General features: G+C 33.2%; 2 protein-coding genes across 2 annotated transcripts in view; one reads left to right on the forward strand and one right to left on the reverse strand.

Annotated features, from left to right (window-relative positions):
* The window catches only part of LOC134715516 (chitin synthase chs-2-like), a 28,124-nt gene extending 7,007 nt beyond the window's left edge, over positions 1–21,117 (forward strand). The window contains exons 4-13 of the mRNA XM_063577738.1: positions 3,073–3,210; positions 3,638–4,524; positions 5,211–5,399; positions 6,011–6,135; positions 7,374–7,473; positions 8,025–8,178; positions 9,240–9,365; positions 9,632–9,767; positions 11,848–12,048; positions 19,082–21,117. Coding sequence (XP_063433808.1) covers positions 3,073–3,210; positions 3,638–4,524; positions 5,211–5,399; positions 6,011–6,135; positions 7,374–7,473; positions 8,025–8,178; positions 9,240–9,365; positions 9,632–9,767; positions 11,848–12,048; positions 19,082–20,850 — 3,825 coding nt within the window. The 3' untranslated portion in view covers positions 20,851–21,117. The remainder of the gene's footprint in view (positions 1–3,072; positions 3,211–3,637; positions 4,525–5,210; positions 5,400–6,010; positions 6,136–7,373; positions 7,474–8,024; positions 8,179–9,239; positions 9,366–9,631; positions 9,768–11,847; positions 12,049–19,081) is intronic.
* LOC134715517 (uncharacterized) lies at positions 12,372–15,280 on the reverse strand. The gene is made up of 3 exons (XM_063577740.1): positions 14,865–15,280; positions 13,845–13,977; positions 12,372–12,618 (listed from the first exon to the last, which is right to left on the reverse strand). The coding sequence occupies exons 1-3, from the start codon at positions 15,199–15,201 to the stop codon at positions 12,498–12,500; spliced, it is 591 nt and encodes a 196-aa protein (XP_063433810.1). The 5' UTR covers positions 15,202–15,280; the 3' UTR covers positions 12,372–12,497.
* Positions 21,118–21,353: the final 236 nt, after the last annotated feature.

A 21,353-nucleotide genomic window follows, 5' to 3' on the forward strand; every position in this document is an offset into this window, starting at 1 on the left:
AAATTTTAGTAGTTTCGATATACATGTATCAGACCGAGTTGTTTTAATAACAACATTATTTGACCGCATCAACCAAAACTTAAAATATATATATTTTATCATGTATTAAAATATATACATGTATGGCCTCATTGTAAACCAATAATATTTCTATGTCAGGACAGATATTGCATGATAAAGACAATACCAAATTTCAAAATCGATGAAGAAATAACATAAAAAAATTGGTGCACACTGAATAACGTGAGTAGCAGGTCTTTTAACAGTGTGCAAGCACCACATTTTTTTATGTTATTTCGAATAGACAGACATTTCTTATAATTTAATTCTAAATTCCAATTTAAACGTTGGCAAACCATGAAAAAACGTTGATGGAGATACAGTCACATGACTAACTTTTTTCTATGGGCTGATAACAAAATAATGTCAGCCAATCAGAAGACCCGTTACATCCAAAATTAAATTATTAAATAATGAATCGTCACAAAAGTGACTTTTTAAGTCAGTATAGTTCCAGATGTTTTTTTTAAAACAAAACGATTTAACGGCATTATCCAACACTCACATGACTGATTCATATACTTTATTTTAAAATGAAAAGTACATGTATGAGAAGTTGTCTTCTTGGAATAATTTGAAGGAGGAAAATGATTGGTTTTGTTTGTAGGCTTAAGTCCAGTGGCAAATGTTTCATTCATGTTCACATTGAGTATATTTTTTCGGACGTTCCAACTTCCAGACACCCACAGGGGCGGATCCAGGATTTTGGAAAGGGGGGGCGAAGATTTTTGATTTTGGGACCCTTTTTGGGCTAAAAAAACATAAAATAAGTGCTTGGGGCATGTATATTTTATAGTTGCTGTAAAGTGTAAGGATTGGACATTTTTTATGCTGTATTCTCCCTATTAATTGTCTATCATAAAATGATAGTATTAATCCAAATCTATGTACTGATATATTTGATGTAGGACTTGTCAGAAAAAAAATAGACATGGAAATTCGACTCAATTTACAATACGATCGACACGAGTTAAAAAAGACAAACAAGAAGTTTTTATCCAAATGTTTGATTGATATGTTTCACCCAACATAACATAGAGAACCGAAGTGAGGGGTTCCAAATCCACAAAAGATAACGAAAGTGTCTGAAATGACAACGAAGTTAGAATGACGGTCCACAAATGGAGACATGAAGGTCACACCCAGTAGGCAGGTTACAGTCTGGTCTTGAAAAAGTATGCAATATATATCAGTCCGGTGAAACAGACATTCCAGTAAGACACGCAAACCCCGGCCACAAAAAAACTACGTTCGTTTTTATTGATCATGTTCATTTCATGCTTAATAATTTTGTTGGAAATTTTCGTTTTTAATAGCAAAAAAGTGGATAAGACTATTGTTTTCAATCCAGATACGGCCAGAATTTTTGTTTTAGGCAAGAATCAGAGTCAATTTTTTCTCTCTCAAATATCTCAGAATGCCTCCTCAAATCAAATGGTTTCGTAAATGAGACTTGAAATTTTTCTAGAGCTTATACTAAAATTGAGAATGGAAATTGGGAATGTGTCAAAGAAACAACAACCCGACCATAGAAAAAACAACAGCAGAAGGTCACGAACAGGTCTTCAATGTAGCGAGAAATTCCCGCACCCGGAGGCGTCCTTCCGTGGCCCCTAAACAAATATATACTACTAGTAGTTCAGTGATAATGAACGCCATGCTTATTTTCAACTTGGAACAGGCGCAAAAATGCGGCGGGGTGACTGGGGATCATTATTCAACTTTTTTATTTATAAAATAAGCTGGGGCATTTGGGGTTAAACATGTTTTCGTAGGTAAATAATTTTGTGGAACTTTTTTTTCATGAAAGTGAAATAGTCTATAGAGTATTTACTATTACTTTCTGTTTGGTAGAATAGTGAAATAGAAGTCAATACGTTCTTGCTCAATCCTGTGTCGCTTTGACGGTTTCCTGATTGTCATGACATCCTCAGCCTATAAGCAATGTGTATTACTGTAATTTGAATTGACCGTGTGCCGTTTTTTCAACGCACTGGTCAACTCCACCATAGCAAATCACATGACTTTGACAATCAGTAAATACCAGCGAAAAATATATTGATAGGTAAAGAATTGTCGTATAAAAATTAAATACTCGGGAAATGGCAAAGTTCACGAAGTCTAGTCTGATTAATAATTTTCCAAAAAAAAAAAAAAGTCCGTACGCCCCCCACGCCCCCCTCTGAATCCGCCACTGACCCAGATTATCTACGAGATAATGCAAATGTAGCCTACATCACAGGAATCGGAAGCCTACATAGTTTTTTTTTTCGTTTAACAACACTTATTTCATTAAAATATCCCATAATTCATCCACTGTACAATTTTCGTTTGAACATTTGCAAAACATAATCTTAAATCATGAATGTAAATCCAAGGCAAACAAGGTAAATTAAGAGTAAACTTCCATGAATTAAATGCAGAGTTTTATGAAGAGACTGTTAAAAACGGGGAACGAAGAAACGTAAACAATGATGTTTCCTTTGCAATCTTATAAAAATGTTTCTCCGATGTGAAGGATAACCTTCTATTTACTTCGATATTTGTACATGTAACGTTTGATCAGTAAAAAATATAGAAACTCTGCTATTATATAGCAAAGTAATTGGAAATGATTTATTTCTTCTAAATTCTAAAGTGCCCTTACTGCAGTGACGTCATTTAGAACTGTTCTACAGTCCTGACTGATTTAGTCAGTTCTGCTGACAGTTCTACGGTTAGAACTGATTTGAACAGTTCTACCTAGAACAGTTTTAGACAGTTCCACCCTAGAACTGATCCTGACAGTTCTACCTAGAACTGATCCTGACAGTTCTACCTAGAACAGTTCTAGGGTAGAACTGTTCTAGGACAGGTTAGAACAGTTCTATGACAGATTATTCTGACAGTTCTAATGAGAGGTTAGAAGTGATCTCCACTGTAAATAAATTCAATAAAACAAAATAGTCCTGAAAAACTGGCTACAAGAAAAAACGATGTTTGCCTCATTTCGTTTTAACATTTTCATTTTAGACAAATTTAGCAAAAGATGCCATCGCCTATTATCTCCTGTTTATTTTGACGATTCCTGACGCTGTTAAGCTATTGCTGTCATTATTCAGATTTGTGTTTGGAAAACGTGCGTTACCAACTATTGCACAGATGGTTGTTGTGAGTAGAAAATCATTAGACTATTCAAATTATTTAAACGAACACCAATGAAAGAGTTATTTTCTTAGTACTTAAACATACACAAATGAATAAGTTATATCTTAGTATTTTAACAAACAACAGTGAATGAGTTATTTTCTGAGTTATTAAGCAACTAACATCAAATGGATATGAAACAGGTAGCCTAGGTTAAGGTTAGTTTAAACATATTTCATTTGCTTAAATATGCAAAAGGGATGAGACACAAGTTAATCTAATTTATATAGTCTTCTTCCATAACCGTATAGATGATGATGATGATGTTGTTGACTTATATATATTGAAACAATTGTATAACGAAACGTTTCCAGTTGCACATATATTTTATTACCTGTTTAAAAGTTTTTTTTACTATCTGTTTACGTGTGTTGTCTATGATTTATTCCAGATGGTTGTTAAAGAATGCCTACACATGTTTTGTCTAGCAATAATCGTTTTCTTGGTTATGCCAAAACTTAACTCTATTGAAGTGTGCGCTTTCTTGGCTGGAATGCCATTGGTTCCTTCAATTCTTCATACAATTTCATACCGAAGGAAATGTACCAAGAGATTTTGTAAACAAATCTTAAATATTCTTTCAATTTTACTGCAAGCAGCAGCCGTATGTGCAGTCCCACTTTATAAATCTTTCAAGGACCAGATAACAACGGAAGAAACATTCTGGATGATATTCTCTTCTGTTCTTGTGAGTGTTCGATGGTTTGAGACTTATTTCAAATATTCTAGTACCTCAAGAGTGTTTAAAACATTATTTGCTTATGAGAACAGAATTGAGACACACTGTGCGTCAACGCTAGTTACTAGCTTCAGTCGCCTTGTTCTTATTATCGGTCTGTTCCCCACTTATTTTGCGCAAAATATCCATCGACCAGAAATTGCTTTCGAAATGAAACCAGAGCTTCACATTGAATGTTCAATATCTCAGTTGAACAGTACTAGGTGCACACATTATGCTGATCCTTCGCTGATGACGCCGTTCCTTGTTCATTTCTTTGTGTGTATGGGGCTGTATTATGCGGCAGTATTAGCCACTAAAGTGTGCATGGATCGAATTTGTTTCTGTGTGGCACTAGCTTTAGGTGCTCCAGTATATGTTGGGATAATTGTAATATCACGAGTAACCGACAACTGGATATCTAATACTTTCATTAAAGATGTTGATAATATGGACTTATACGTCATGGTCGCCATTTTCGTCATAGCATGGTTATCGCAGTTGTGGATTTGCCGTCATATTTGGTACAGCCCACACAACAGACTGACATTTGAGTACAAGTGAGTTTCTATCGATGTAAATTTTAATGAAGTAACAACTTATTGTGTATATAGAGGTTTACATATAATAATATGATAATATTGGCTTCGCCCCATCAATAAGTTTAGGCGCCAGTCCTAAGATAGGAACATCGTAAGTTCCAGGCTGATTTTCGTTTTGTCTAAATGTTTTGTTATTTGGTTAATTTTGTGTCCGGTGAAGGAAGGTCTAGTTTGTTGAAATTATTTATAAATGTGTTTGACTTGATGCAAAAAAGATAAGTTTCGTTCATTAACATGGTCAGCTGCAAAATGAGCCGATTTACCAAATGAGGCAGATTCAAAATAATCGAATGACATAATGCGTCAAAAGTATATTTTTTGTTGTCGGATTGTCTATTGAGTTGTCTTTCTAAATAGTCACGATGGTTTCCTGGTCATATTATTGGTCACACATTGTAAGCATGAATATTAAAAAGCGGATGAAAAACCTAATAGATCGACAGCTATAGTAAATTTTTCTTTACTTACCAGTTATTAAATCAAGGTTTGTGAAAAGATTTGTAGCTCTTTACATCTGTAATACATATGTTGATTTAAGGATAAGAAATGCACACAGAAGCCGTCTCTTTAAAAATTGACAATTGTTTTATTACGTACAAATTTTGAAAGTGTTTCAACCTTTATATGTATTGTTCTTATTACAGATTATTTGTCCTACCCCATTACTGCAGTCCGATAGCGGATATTTCTTTATTACACAGCAGGAGGATTGTGTATGGTACAACCGAGTCCAAGAAATACGAAGAATCTATACCGACGAAGGTCTATATATGTGCAACGATGTGGCATGAAAATAGAACAGAAATGAAGCAAATAATGAAAACTTTATTCAGGTATATATATATATATATATTAAATTTATTAAGGTCCTGTCGATCAATTGGCGAAAGGCATGTAGTAATCAGATTGTCCGTCATTCCATCTCCCATGTGGCAGCAACTCTTCTGCGACAGTATGACAGAAAACTTTCATACGTATTAGGCTTAGGATTATTTTAAAGCATGTATAGTTGATTCTTTTGTCCTATATTTCGATTCGACCATTTGTATTTACCTTTTTATAAAACTTTTTTCTAATTTTGGCGTTAACCTGTTGAGTCATTTGTAAACAAAACACACGTCTTACGTACTAAATCATAGTCTTAGTATTATTGATGATTTTTTTTTTATATTTTGACAATCTTTATCTAGATAAGGTGCATTGCATAATGCATTTCATATCTGTATAGTATCAATATTCAGTGACGATTACGTCATGTCATGTAATATTTTTGTTTCTATTCCATTAACACTGCCTTCATTTCACTACAGTTCACTACTTTATTATGATGATTACAATTTTTAATATAGATTTCATATAGCTGTATAGTTAAAAAAAAAACAGCTCTAACACTTATCTTTACATCAATCTAATTTCAAACTATTATCCAATTTCATTGTTTCAGGTTGGATATGGACCAAGCAGCCCGAGAGATAGCCAAGTATGAAGTTAAAGTGCCAACTAATCGTAGTCTGTTCGGTTCTAAACTGGACAAAGATGCTATCAACAGAGACTACTATAGATTTGAAGGTGAGAGTTTTTTAAGCTTTAGAGCTTGGTGTATATATATAGATTCTTACATTGATACCAGTGGATTATCGGATTTATCCAATCAAAATAGTTAAATTATCAATTTTAAAGTCCGAGCCGCCTGTTATCATATTTTGATTCATCCAGTTAGCTAAAAAGGTCATGACCCTTAAAATCATCCAATGATCTTTTGAGATCGCCAGCAACCACACGTTGATTAAATTTTTTTATACAATGGTTTCGGAAAGGGGTAAATTTCCATAGAATTAGAGAAATATATATATACAATAAGACTTAAGTTGGAAAATCTTTTAACTGATTTAAACATGCTTTACTGATTGCATCATAAGTGGTTTTATTTGTGTGAATGATAATTGAAAATGGATATGGACCCAAAGAATGCACACGCAGGATAAAAAATATACTAAAATAACTCATCACAGATACCAGGACTAAATTTTATATATACGCCAGACGCGCGTTTCGACTACAAAAGACTCATCAGTGACGCTCGAATCCAAAACAACTTATAAAAAAAGCCAAATAAAGTAAGACGTTAAAGAGCATTGAGATTCCTAAAAGTGTTGACAAATACAGCTAAGGTAATCTATGCCTGAGGTAAAAAGCCTTAGTATTTCAAGAAATTCAACATTTTATAAACAGTTAATTTATTTATATAACAATATCAATGATAATTCATATCAACACAAAAAGTGCTGACTACTGGGCTTGTGATCCCCTCGAGGAAATAAATCTCCACCAGCAGTGGCATCGACCCAGTGGTTGTAAATTAACTCATCATAGATACCAGGACTAATTTTTATATATACGCTAGACGCGTGTTTCGTCTACAAAAGACTCATCAGTGACGCTCGAATCCAAAAAAGTTTAAAAAAACAAAAAACTCATTTTATACTCACCAAGTGACAGCTGAAAAACTTAGCAATAGTCGCCTGTTCATTCAAATAACCATGACTTTACATTTTACGACTGTGATGTAAAAGGAAAAGATAGTCAGGTAGAAATTAGAAAATGGTAAAATTATAGGGCAAACATACAGAAGACAAACAAATGGCTGAATATAAATAAAAGCAGTGAAAAAAAACCACATGGTTAAAGCAAAGACAACTGTTGTTGCCTGAATGCCAAGGAGACAAGATTGGTCTACCACTTTATGGTTCCTTATACTAAAAAGTAATTGTTATGTTGTAAATAACGATTGCTTTATCTTTTAACAGCTCATATATTGTTTGATGACGCTATGGAGACTATAGAAGAAAAACGTGAGCCTAATGAATTTGTGAAACAGCTAATGGAAATCATCACTGAAGCTGGAACGTAATTTCTTTTTAACTATATAACTTATTCTTTGATAATGGAACAGCACCAGTTGTTATCTCTTTCTTTCTCGAAATTAACTTTTACTGTTTGGTTGGTTGTTTCTACTTTTGCAGTAATAAAGCCTTTTATGTTCGAAGGTATCTCGATTTATAAGAGAAACATTTTCAATCTAGATAATTCCAATCAATATTTACCAAATTGTACATTTGAAACTGGTCAAACTGAAATGACTACAAAATACCATGATATAAACGAAACCAAAACAATACTAAAATGTCAAAAAAATCATTTGCACTTATACACATCAACACACCAAGATGTATAATTTTTCATTTTACTTGCTAGCATACAACAGGTCGTTGGAATGTTACAAGTTATATAGCTGACCATATATTCATTGTTTTATGTCGTATGGTGACCAATAGTTATATTTGGCTTTATTAGCACCATACCGTTTCTACTTATCTTTATGTTTTAATTTTATAATGAATATAGGAGCCCAGAGATCAATAGTTATGAAATAGCAATATGCTTCACATGTATTTCAGTGATGTTTATAAAATACCGATAAATATGTTACCTCCGGACAAAGTTGTTACACCCTATGGTGGAAGACTGAACTATACTCTACCTGGAGAAAATAAGCTTGTTGTTCATCTTAAAGACAAGGACAAAATAAGGCACAAGAAAAGATGGTCACAGGTAAAACAAAAACTTTTACAATTATTTATGTGTTTTATCTGAGACTACTATAAAACAAAGTAGTCTCAGGTATTTATAAAGTGTATGTTGGCCAAGGGTCCTGTGAGCATTACAAGGAGTACGTAGGAAGGCATTCTGGCGTAGAAAAAAAATTGCAACCTCAGCAGAAAATATTACTACAAAACAGTTTATATGCCCCCAGAAATTGACAGAAATAGTCATCAAAAGAAACGACATTTTTGTACTACCGTTAGAGATAAATGTGAAAACATCAGATAGTTTTTTGAGTATTGACAGCGGTCCCAGCTATAGGTAACAAGCATTTTTTTTTTTTTTTATTTAGCAAATGTTATACCTAAGAAGACAGATACACCATCAATTCAAACAAAACTGCAAGGGGTATTACAGTCAAATCGCTGAATCAATATTGGTACATATGCACACGTTTTTTCCTTATAGCTCTATAATAAGTAGCGGTTAATATTCTTCTCAAGTTTCATTGCCTCAAAGGATTTGAAAGTGTGAGAGTGGAAACGTTCGTTTGTGCATTTGTTCGTTCGTCCGTCTGTCCCGCTTCAGGTTAAAGTTTTGGTCGAGGTAGTTATTGGTGAAGTTGAAGTCAAATCAACTTGAAACTTAGTACACGTGTTTATTATGATATGATCTTTCTAATTTTAATGCCCAATAAGATATTTCCACCTATTTTCACGATCCACTGAACATGGAAAATGATAATGCGGATGTGGCATCCGTGTATTTGGGATACATTCTTGTTAACTTGATATATTTCAACATAAGTATTATTTTGTCGCAATGAAAATCAAAAGACACCCGATTTATGTTTACAATACATTTTTTGGTGTTTTGTTTATGTGCCTTAGTTGTTTTTAATATTTTAATGTATTTTGTTTAGTATTAAGGGTCCTGATTTTTATCAAAACATTTATTCTGGATCACCGTGAGGTTCATTGTTGTTTGCTATTTTTGCGATTGCAATTAAAAGGCTTCACACTATTCATTTATAAAACTGTTTTTGATTATCAAATCATCGATTTCAACAGATAATGTACATGTATTACTTGCTTGGATATAAACTAGTGGAAAAAGAAATAAGCAGTCCTTTAGATGAAGATTTTGAAAGCGCATCATCATTATTTCACGCATTACCGAAAGACATAGTTCAACAGGTAGTTTACTGTCATTTTTTACATTTTTTTGTTAGCATTCATACTGAACAAAGCACCATTCAATTCAAGCAAGACAAATCATTTTTTATTACCAATATCATATATTCTCTAAAGTCTTAACATCTATTTTAATATTTTTCAAAACTTAAAGAATAGATTTTTAATTCAATTTTGAATTATTAAGATGTTTTTTTACTTTTTCGTCCTAAAGAAAGCCCGTACCCCTTATATACACTCTCCAAGATTACATCTTATATATGTTTCAGGCAGAAAATACATATGTCATGGCTTTGGACGGTGATGTAGATTTTTCACCAGAAGCTCTCCAGTTACTGATCGATAGAATGAAGAAAAATCCAAAAGTCGGAGCAACATGTGGCCGCATTAAACCAGGAGGATCGGGTATTGAAATTAAAGCAAAAAATGATAGCTCATAACGCTTTATTATTCTTAAAAAAAATAATAAACATCTTAGCCCTCTCCATAAACAAACCGAAAATAAAAATTGCATGGAAAATACATTGTCAAATGATGTAAGATATTGAAACATGAGACAAATATAATTTTTCATTAAAGTGCATTCTCCCCTTACTGCAAAAGACGATATCTAAGTCGGATTTTGTATTCTGAAATTAAGAAAAATATGGCGCCAAACTTTACATTTTATTTGATAACAAGGACAAAATATAACAAGGGGGCGATCAAAATCAAAATGTCAAAAAACATATTCATCTCCCTTAATCGCCCGTACACATTTACAAAATGAAACACTGTTTACCACATTTTTATTACGAGTATTCCATTTAAGAAACCTCGATTGTAAACATGGCGATTACATTAAAAAGCAATATTGCAATATGGTTTCAAGTCAGGAGCCTGTATTTCGGTTGTTGCTACATATATCATATTTGTTTTTCAATCATTATATTTGTATATAAATCGAGCTGTTATTTTTGTTGTTTGAAGTGTTTTGGATTTGTCATTGGTGCCGTTTAGACGAAACGCGCGTCTGGCGTATATACAAAATTTAGTCCTGGGGCCGTGTCAATGAAAGTATCCTAGGATATGTCCTAAGATAGGTCTTAAAACATTATGAAGGATGATCTTAGGACGCCGGTGTCTGAGACATGTCTTAGGATGTAAAACAAAGCCGTCTTAGGACAGTCCTAAGTACGATTGTCATATGACCATCCTAACACATTTATTTAATTGAAAATATATGTAGAGATCTGTGTGACAAAGATTGAATTGTATTTAAAACCTATATGTAAAAAGAGGGAGGATGATTCTTAAATAGAAAACAATTAACGCAAAAATAAAAGTTAAGGTTTTTAAGGAATGCTAATAAATACGTTATCAAATATGATAAAAGATATAAAGGAATTTAATACGACAATAAAAGTAAATGGTCACAAAACTTTGTGATATTCGTGCTGCAATATATGTACAAAAAGTATTTTTGTCCTCAGGTCCTCTCGATTATTACATATATCGAATCAGGATTAGGTAAAAAAAATATTCCCCCATATTTGAATTGTTTAAAATATGTTGCTTATGATGATAGTATTGTTTATGCTTCAAAAAAGGCAGCACGAAATAATTTAAACATTAAAGAATATTTTTTTTTATTAGTTTTATCTAATGATAGTTTAATATTATATTAGTATTTTTAGTATTGAGTTTATGTCATATTTGTTGTTTATATTACTTTTTAGGACGATGCAACCTTTAGGGCTATCCTAAGACACCTAATTGTATATCCTAACTTTAAGACCAAATTTAGGACATGTCTTATTTTAGGAGACTTTCGTTAACTCGACTTAGGACTAAGACGTGTCCTAAGACCATCCTAAGACATTTCTTAGTCCTAGGACAGCTTCGTTGACACGGCCCTTGATATCTATGATGAGTTTCTTTGTAGCTGTATATGAGGTTTGAGTTTTTCTCATTTATGAAGGCTGTATGAGGATTTATAGTTTCTAGCTGCTATGTCATTTGGTGTGGGTGGATAGTTATCTCATTGACAATCATACCACATCTTATTATTTCTATAATAATTAGATTTAAGATATCTTGACACTTTAAGATTTTGTTTTTATTACAAATCGTCTTAATTCACTTCGCGTAGTCGCGTTTCAAATTGTCGAACTTAAAAAGAAATATTTCAGACATTTAAGCTATTTTGATGTGAAATTTATTTTTATTTATTTATTTCAAGTTTGTGTTGAAATACTTTTAAATTATAAATGAACCCACACATCAACGTCGTTGTACAATACTAAATACATTATGCTCTGTTTTTTTAATGTTCATGTTTATATATTCAAACAAATTCACTATACGTTTTTTCTCAATTTGTGCCTTATTTTACCCATGATTTGTTTGTAATAGAGACACACACGTCATTCAAACAGTAAATATATATATGCACTGCATCTATATAGCAATCTAAATATAATGTAAACTAATTATTTTATTGAAGGTCCAGTGGTTTGGTACCAGAAATTTGAATATGCTATTGGACATTGGTTGCAAAAGTCAGCAGAACACGTCTTTGGATGTGTATTGTGTAGCCCTGGATGTTTTAGTCTTTTCCGAGCTAAAGCTTTGATGGACGACAATATCATGAGGACATATGCCAGCATGCCAACAGAACCAAAACATTACCTGCAGTATGATCAAGGTATCCCAAACCCTTCCATATTTATTTCTTACATAATCTTACGTTATCACAAAAGAGGGACGAAATATACCAGAGCGACCGTCAAACACATAAATAGAAAATAAACTGACAACGCCATGGCTAAAAATGAAAAAGACAGACAATCAATAGAACAAATGAAACAACATAGAAAACTAAAAAACAAGCAACAAATGACTGCATACCAATAGAACATTAACATCATCCGTCGTATGGAAAATTCATAATAATCCCATATGCATGAATCTCGCAGGTTTATAATAGTTATTGAATATAATGCGTAAAATTAAAAACAAACAAGTCAATTCCTTGCATATCTTCATTTCTTAACATTTGAACGTTTATATCAATATATCGATACAACGTCAGTTTGTGTTGAAATATCTCGAATGTATTTTGATGCATTAAATTGCGACTGACATATCTGGATATTACTTGTGACAGCAGCAGTAGTTTGGACCACAATATGTAGCAGAACATCCACCGTTTCCATACAAATGTGCAACAGAATATGTATATGCATAAAGATGCAGAGCGTTGAAACATTTCAAACTGAAACATAAACATAAACATAGATTAGACCGTTGGTTTTCCCGTTTGAATGGTTTTACACTAGTAATTTTGGGGCCCTTTATAGCTTGTTGTTCGGTGTGAGCCAAGGCTCCGTGTTGAAGGCCGTACTTTTACCTATAATGGTTTAATTTTTAAATTGTTATTTGGATGGAGAGTTGTCTCATTGGCACTCACACCACATCTTCCTATATCTATAAACGAAAATCTAAGATAAGTAAATACAGCTTAAAAGTCGGATTCACAAGGAATATGACATTTTAGTTTTTCCTAAATGTGACCTCCGTAGTTAGACTTATTATCGGGTTTGTACTAACGTGAGCAAAACGACGAGTGCCACATGTGAAGCAGGATCTTCGTACGATTCCAGAGCACCTGCATTTTGGTGGGGTTCGTGTTGCTCTGTCTTTAGTTTTCGATGTTTTTTTTTATCTTTTATTATTTGCCCGTCGTATTTGTTTCTACTTTTTAGCCATGGCATTGTCACTATGTTTTCGATTTTTGGTATTTTTCGCCTCTCTTGAATAGTGAACATTAACAAATAAGTTACTTACTATGGGATATGTTAATTTATTTTACAAATTTAAGTTGAAATGTCCCATGAAAAACAAAACCGGTTATGTAGCAACACATTGAGTGAAAAAATGTTCAAGTATATTTGATGGATCACAGAATATTTTTCGATATTAAATGCCTTGTTTTTCCAGTATAACAGTATTTTATTCATATTGAATGAAGTATCTTTTGTCATTTAAATATAATATTCATTGAAATATATACGTAATAAAAATATTATTCTGATGCACAGGAAATATCTGGAACTCTCATACATCATAGTTATTACGTGATAAAACATATCAAATATGCATGATATAAATGCCATTGAGGTTAAACAAGCAACACTCATTTTGGTCCAAAGGCTTCCCTTTCAACTTCAGTGCCAGGAATTATTTGTTCAATAAAGATCAATGAAAGTAAGGTAACAAAATATCGAGGTGTGTTTATCAAATGTAATGTTACTTCAAATGCAACTACAAACTTAAAAAAGTTTCATTTGATGCATAAATGTGCTATACTACTTGTTCGCTTATCATTTCCGACTTGCGTTTCTGTCTTAGTTTATAAGATGACAATAATTCTTTTTTGGAAATTTTCTTAACAATTTATCATATGGTTGATACCGTTATCTTCTATATATATATCAGTACCTGGCTCCCTTGCAGATTGTTTTACATGTTGTCTTGCTGCTACAATTCCGTCTGACAGATCTGATTTGACCACTACTGCTCCCTGTGATTCCAAGACACATAGACAATGCACGGTCATCTCTTCGACGTGGTTCTGAAAAATACGAGACAAAACTTTATGTTAAAGTATAATTAATGTGTTCATTTAATCTTGAAATAACGCAAAATTTACGTACGTCTGAAGTGCTATTTTAGATGTACCTTTATTAAACATTAGGAAGGTTGTTGTCTTTTCTGAAATTCTTGATTAAGTAAGTGCATCTCTTTGTTGCTTGTACAGATTTTAATTTCAATCAAAGTTCTGAAGTACTGAACATCGGATGACCGAAAGTTATGTTGGATGATGAATAAATGACAATATCATACCTGCCAGACAGATATGTACACCTTGCAATTATTCAATACACTTGATATAAATGAGATTTTCATCCCCAAACACAGTTTTTGGTAGATGTTGATGATTTTTTTTTTATATTTCTGACGACAAAACTTGAAATACGTTCGGTTATCAATTAAAATGCCAAGGGACGTCTGCAGAAATTTCTGCAGCAACATAACGCCGGTATGGTCTCTTAAGTTCACACTTAATGTAAAAATAACAAAGAAATGTGAAATTTATTGCCTACACTGGCAAAACTAATCACTTCTCTCTGTTATTTGTATTCGAAAATGAAAGAAAGTTAATGAACGTACATGTACATTTAGTTTCTTCTCTGTCTGATATCAAGTATTTTACTAGTCCGTGAGATAGTATTATTATATAGCATTCCCGTGTTTTCAAGGCTTTTCCTTTGATAAGTCCACTGAACGCTTTTTTTCCTAAGCTTACACATTATTCTGAAATCGAACTGACCAGCATCTGTTCTTACTCTTAAACGTTATGTTTTTGGTTGAGATAAAGAACGTATTTTAAAGTCTTTCGTTTGACCATTTTTCAAATAGAAAAAAAAATATTAGCTCGTTTTAGAATATAAAGCATACCTTTCTCTAAAATCCGTGCATCAGAAATCCGTTTTATATCATCAGTTATGTTGACTGTCAGATTCGTTTTATCGTTATCAATATATCGCTTTACATCTTCCTCTAAATGCAATGCTGTAAGAACCTCTTCCAATTTCATCTTCACCAGATCTTCCATCTTTGTCTCCATTGCTTCACTAACATATTCTTTGATACGCTTATTGGCATTCGACAAATCGAGTGTGGCAACTAGTGGCGCATTGTTGTTATCAAGTAATGGTGCGTCGACTCTGTCACTGACGGCATTTGTGAGTGTGTTTGAAACCAAAATAAAGAATACAATTTCAATCATCTTCATTATGAACTAGAACTTGCTCTCACATATTTAGGGACCTCGCCGTCAAATCATGTATAGACATTGTCCGGAAATTTTAACTTGATTTCTATATAAGTGTTTAGTTTTGTAACAATTGTCGATTCTCCTTCAAAACAACAATCCTATGTTATCATTCTTAAACTAACTACAAGATCTCCCATGCACACTTTGGTGCTGATACTTATAAATGAACTTCCTATATTAATGGGTAACACTTTATTACAGTTAAGTTGTTTACCTCTTATATGATATATACAATAGATTAAGATTGCGCTTAGAAAGTATAACAAAATTCTTCTTTTTAAGGGCATCAAAATAATTCATTTTCATAATGGTTAATAAAAATAATAGTGTGTTTGTGTCCTGTTTACAAAACTTTTTTTGAAAAACTAAGGCTTTACTACCTCAGGAATAGATTACCTTAGATGTATTTGTGCTCTTCAACTTCGTACTTTATTTAACTTTTTTTGTTTTGAGCGTCACTGATAAAAGAGGGACGAAATATACCAGAGGGACAGTGAAACTCATAAATCGAAAATAAAATGACAACGCCATGGCTAAAAGTAAAAAGGACAAACAGACAAACAATAGTACTCACGAGTCACGACAAAACATAGAACAATAAAGAATAAACAACCCGAACTTCACCAAAAACTAGGGGTGATCTCAGGTGCTCCAGAAGGGTAAGTAAAAATCTGCCCCACATGTGGCACCCGTCGTGTTGCTAATGAGATAACAAATCCGGACAGAACGTGTAAATTTATGTTAGTTGTTGTTTTGCAATAAATACTACATAATTTTACAAATTACACAGTTATAGTTTATTGAAGATCGTTCAAGTTGGGTTTTTTTTCTTTGCTTCATGCATGTGTGTCATCTTTATACGCAGTTGGGCTCTTTATAGCTCACTTTTCTGTGTGAGCCGAGGCTTAGTGTTGAAGGCCGTACTTTGACCTATAAGTGTTTACTTTTTATACATTGTGACTTGCGTGAAAAGTTATCATACCAAATCTTATCATTTCTACTTGAAACATGTGTTTATCATTACTTTTATGGAAATAATTGAATATCCCTCCATAAATTAAAAATGAGTTTTCGTCAAATTAAATTCTATTACCTGATATCAAAACATTTCAATTATCCTGCTACCTAAAAAATATTTTCTGCTAAGCTTGATAATGTAATGTTAATTCATTCTAGAAATCGGGTATCAAACAAATTTTTGTCATAAAGTGTTGTTTGCAATAGAATCTTGAAAGTTCAATTATATAAAATTGTGAAAGGAAATGGGGAATGTGTCAAAGCGACAACAACCCGACCAAAGAGCAGACAACAGCCGAAGGCCACCGATGGATCTTCAATGTAGCGAAAATTCCCGCACCCGTATGTATCCTTCAGCTGGCCCTAAAATTATGTATACTAGTACAGTGATAATGGACGTCATACTAAACTCCGAATTATACACAAGAAACTAATATTAAAAATCATACAAGACTACCAAAGACAAGAGGCTCCTGACTTTGGACAGGCGCAAAACATGTTTATGAGATCTCAACCCTCCCCCTATACCGCTAGCCAATGTAGAAAAGTAAACGCATAACAATACGCACATTAAAATTCAGTTCAAGAAAAGTCCGATTCGGACGTCAAAAGATGTAACAAAAGAAAATAAATAAAATGACAATAATACATATATAACAACAGACTACTAGCAGTTAACTGCCATGCCAGCTCCAGACCTCTATTTAACTGATTTAAAGATTATGTCTTCATCATATGAATATCAGGCACAATCCCTCTCGTTATGGGGTTTAGTATCATACTATCATAAAACATATGAGAAGAACATAACCCGTGTCATGCCAACAACTGTTTTTTTTTTAAATAAATATGTTTAGTTCCGATGCATAGACCCTATAAGTGAATCAATATTAAAGCCAAAATATGCAATCTTTAATGAACTGACAACAGTATCGTAACTATATCGCTTCTTAATAAGTCTGTTTAAAGGTTTTATAAGCTTTTAAGGTGAATACTGAAATGTTTGTGCTTTGTAAAGATTATTAACATAAAAGATTGGATGTGAAATACCTGAACGTATAAGATGTCTGCATGTTGAGTTATATTTACGAATTATTTCCTTATACCGATGATAAATTTAGTAAGTGTTTTGACTAGTTTGTGATATCGATAACCCTGGTGTAATACTATTTCAGTTATACATAAATTTCTCTCGCTAAAATCAAATACGTTGTTACATACACGAGCGAATCGTACAAGTTGAGATATATAAACACCATAAGATGGTGACAAGGGAATGTCACCATCTGAAAATAGATAATTAACGATAGGAAATGAAAAATCATCTCTTTTATCATAATTTTTTGTATTAAGCTTCCCGTTAATGATATAGATATCAAGATCGAGGAAAGGGCAGTGGTCATTTTTGGTATTAGCTTTATTTAAAGTAAGTTCAACAGGATAACTTTCTTTAATATACATACTGAAGTCGTCATTATTGAGAGCCAATATATCATCCAAATATCTAAAAGTATTGTTAAATTTTTGTATCAAATGTTGTTTCGATGGCTCTTTGCTAATTTTGGTCATAAATTGTAACTCATAACAATACAAAAAGTATTGGGCAGTTAGTCCCCATTGGAATTCAAATAACTTGACGATATACGGAATCTCAAATATATAAAATTGAGAATGGAAATGGGGAATGTGTCAAAGAGACAACAACCCGACCAAATAAAAAAACAACAGCAGAAGGTCACCAACAGGTCTTCAATGTAGCGAGAAATTCACGCACCCGGAGGCGTCCTTCAGCTGGCCCCTAAACAAATATATACTAGTTCAGTGATAATGTCGCCATACTAATTTCCAAATTGTTCACAAGAAACTAAAATAAAAATAATACAAGACTAACAAAGGCTAGAGGCTCCTGACTTGGGACAGGCGCAAAAATGCGGCGGGGTTAAACATGTTTGTGAGATCTCAACCCTCCCCCTATACCTCTAACCAATGTAGAGAAGTAAACATATATATATAGAAAATATAGTCTATTTTGATGTATTAGTGTAAACACATTTTAACCAAAATTGCAGCAGTTTGAAATCATGTAGTTGTCTAAAGCATGTTATTGTAGACGAATCTGGCGCAAATACAAAATTTCAATACTGATATCTATGATGAGTTTATTTATATTCACTGGGTCGATGCTACTGAGGTTTTTATTCTCAGAGGGTAACACCAGCACAGTCATCAGCACTTCTGTGTTGACATAAATAATCATTTTAAAATAATAATGATCATAATTATAAATAAACTTAGAGAAATTTTGAAATACAAAGGCTTTTCTACCTTCGATGTGTTTGGTAAAACTTTTTAAAAGAATTTGTGGTCGTTAATGCTCTTTAACTTCGTTCTTTATTTGGCCTTTTCAACTTTTATTATTCGAGCATCACTGATGAGTCTTTTGTAGACGAAAAGTGCGATACTACAGAATTTAAATCCTGGTGTCTATGATGAGTTGATTTAATATGTATTTTAAAGTTTTTCGTATCCCTAAATGTCTTAGCAAGAGGTGTTAAAGAATGACAACGGTTGTCTACGTGATAGGTATGAATCAATCATGATGAATATTTTTTGGATCTTTTGATTAAGTGACATCTGTCTTGTCGCACCATTTGCCTTCACTTTCATGCTGAAGCAACATATTTTTCAATATAAATATAGTGTTTATGAAAAAAACTAATAAATTTTAGTATGTATCACTTCAGGAAATGATAGTCTGGGAAATGTTCAATTGTTTTTGAATAAAATTAAGCTCCTATTACTTACGTCTTTTTTTTTATAGGGGAAGACCGTTGGCTCTGTACATTAATGCTGCAACAAGGTTATCGAATAGAGTATTGTGCAGCTGCGGAAGCAGTCACATTTGCACCTGAGGAGTTTCGAGAATTTTTCAATCAAAGGCGAAGATGGATGCCATCAACAATGGCAAATATTTTGGATCTTCTAACAAGTTACAAGCGTACAACAAGAAACAATTCAAACATTTCCTATCTTTATATTTTCTATCAATGGATTTTGTTTCTGTCGTCTATTCTTGGACCATCTCTTGTATTACTGGCAATGCGGTCTGCTATTAGTTCTGTTTTTAAGGATAGTGTTAGTCCATGGGTTGCTTACCTTCTGATTTATGGTCCTACTTTAGTTTTTATTTTCATCTGCCTAAAATGTAAAACACAGACACAGTTGACAGTTGCAATGGCTCTAAGTGCAATTTACGCAATGTTTATGATGGCAGTTTTAGTTGGAACCGTTGTTAACATAGCAGAAGAGGGAATCTTTACTCCAACTGCTGTTTTTATGTACGTTCTTATTGGAATCTTCCTAATAGCAGGTCTTTTTCATCTTCACGAATTCACAGATTTATTCTGGGGACTTTTGTACTTCGTGTGCATACCAGCCGGATATTTGTTTTTAATTGTATATGCAATATGTAATCTAAACAACGTATCTTGGGGGACACGAGAAACACAAACGGCGGTTCTCGAGCAGCAGTTTGATGGCAAGCGAAAAAAGAAAACAGAGGAAGAATTTGGAATTGTCTCTGAAGATATCCTTGATGATATTCTGAAGCAAATAAAGACAACAAAAGTTAAAAATGCGTCATATTCAGATCTAATTCCATCGTATTTTCAATGGCACAATAATCTTGTACTATTACGATCTTTAGAAAGTGTGCAGAACATTGTTAAAAATACTGAATCGACAATACCTGACGATGGTTCTGATCTACGACAAACGAGAAGAAAACGGGTAAGCCTGGCACAAACAATCAAGGACAAACCAGATTCGGAATCTGTAGACGATACATCCTGGGCTGAAGATCATGGTCAAACAAAAGAATTACAGGATGACGAGAAATTATTTTGGAAGGACCTTATTCTGAATTATCTGAAACCAATAGATTCGGATAAAAAGAGAGAAAAAGAAATAGCTCGAAGTCTTAAAGAGTATCGAGATAAAGTAGCCTTTGCATTTTTCTTCGTAAATGCATTGTGGGTTGTCGTTATGTCTGCAATGAATGAGGTTAAAGGTCAGTTGAACATAAAAATTCCAGTAATTGGTAGTAACACTGGCATTGAGCCACTTGGACTTATGTTTTTGTCAATATTTGCCCTTCTTCTCTTTATGCAGTTTATTGGTATGGTGCGACATCGATATGGTACACTCCTTCATGTTTTGTCAGCAACAACTCTGAGACATACTCAGGGAAACCCGGAATCAATAATCAACCGAATAAAAGATATTTCTTCCATTTCGCCGGCCAGTGAGCCAGAATTTGTCACCACCAAATTGAATCACGTAGGCCAAAGTGGTGCTTCGGATACATCAACAGTGGACATGGAAGAAATCGATCAAATTTACGAGAACATCTATGACTTAAGGTCGAAGAAGAAAAATGAGCTCGGGAAATCAGTCAAAAGACCTACAGCTCATCTTTCCAATATGCCATTTGATCTGAAAAAGACATTCCGTACAAATGTTAAGACTATGAAACGGCAACACAATGGCAATAAAAGGTATAAGCAAAAAACAACTGAAAACAAAGTTTAGAAATTATATGCAAATTGATTCGGTATCATTGGAGAATGTCGGAGACAAAGACTATCAACGGTTAATAAGACGGGATTCACTCGCAGGATTATATTGATGTCAATTTAATTTCAATTTTTCAGTTTAGATAATTATATATTTTGGTAAACTTTAGTAAAATCTCGTCCAAGCAAAGTTAATCGTTCACGGTTTAAATGCATGTTGGTTTTTAGTATAATTTAGGTAACCCAAGTTATGGTTCCAACTTCTTAAAGTAAAGTTGAACTTGGATGAATTTTTATTTTCTTTTAAGAAACTTTTGGTCAGAAGCTCTTGTGGTAGTCATTCGGTCAGAAGCTCTTGTTTATGTAGTTGTAGAGCTCTTAGGGAGCACAAGTGTTACGTGTTTTAAAGATATGAATGAAAATGTACAAGATAACGATTTTAAAATGCAGCCTTACTTTGCATACATATCATGGGTTATTTGTTTGAATAATTATCTAAAACTGACAACTTAAACACTT

The sequence above is a fragment of the Mytilus trossulus genome, chromosome 4 (assembly GCF_036588685.1).
Source record: "Mytilus trossulus isolate FHL-02 chromosome 4, PNRI_Mtr1.1.1.hap1, whole genome shotgun sequence".
NCBI lineage: Eukaryota > Metazoa > Mollusca > Bivalvia > Mytilida > Mytilidae > Mytilus > Mytilus trossulus.

Bases quoted from the DNA above. Each gene is read 5' to 3' on its own strand.
- LOC134715517 (XM_063577740.1), bottom strand. From the start codon at position 15,201: ATGAAGATGATTGAAATTGTATTCTTTATTTTGGTTTCAAACACACTC. The intron at 13,978-14,864 runs GTATGCTTTATA...CGTATTTTTCAG, and splicing joins TGCACGGATTTTAGAGAAAG to AACCACGTCGAAGAGATGAC. The intron at 12,619-13,844 runs GTACTGATATAT...TTTATGTTTCAG, and splicing joins ACAATCTGCAAGGGAGCCAG to TTTGAAATGTTTCAACGCTC.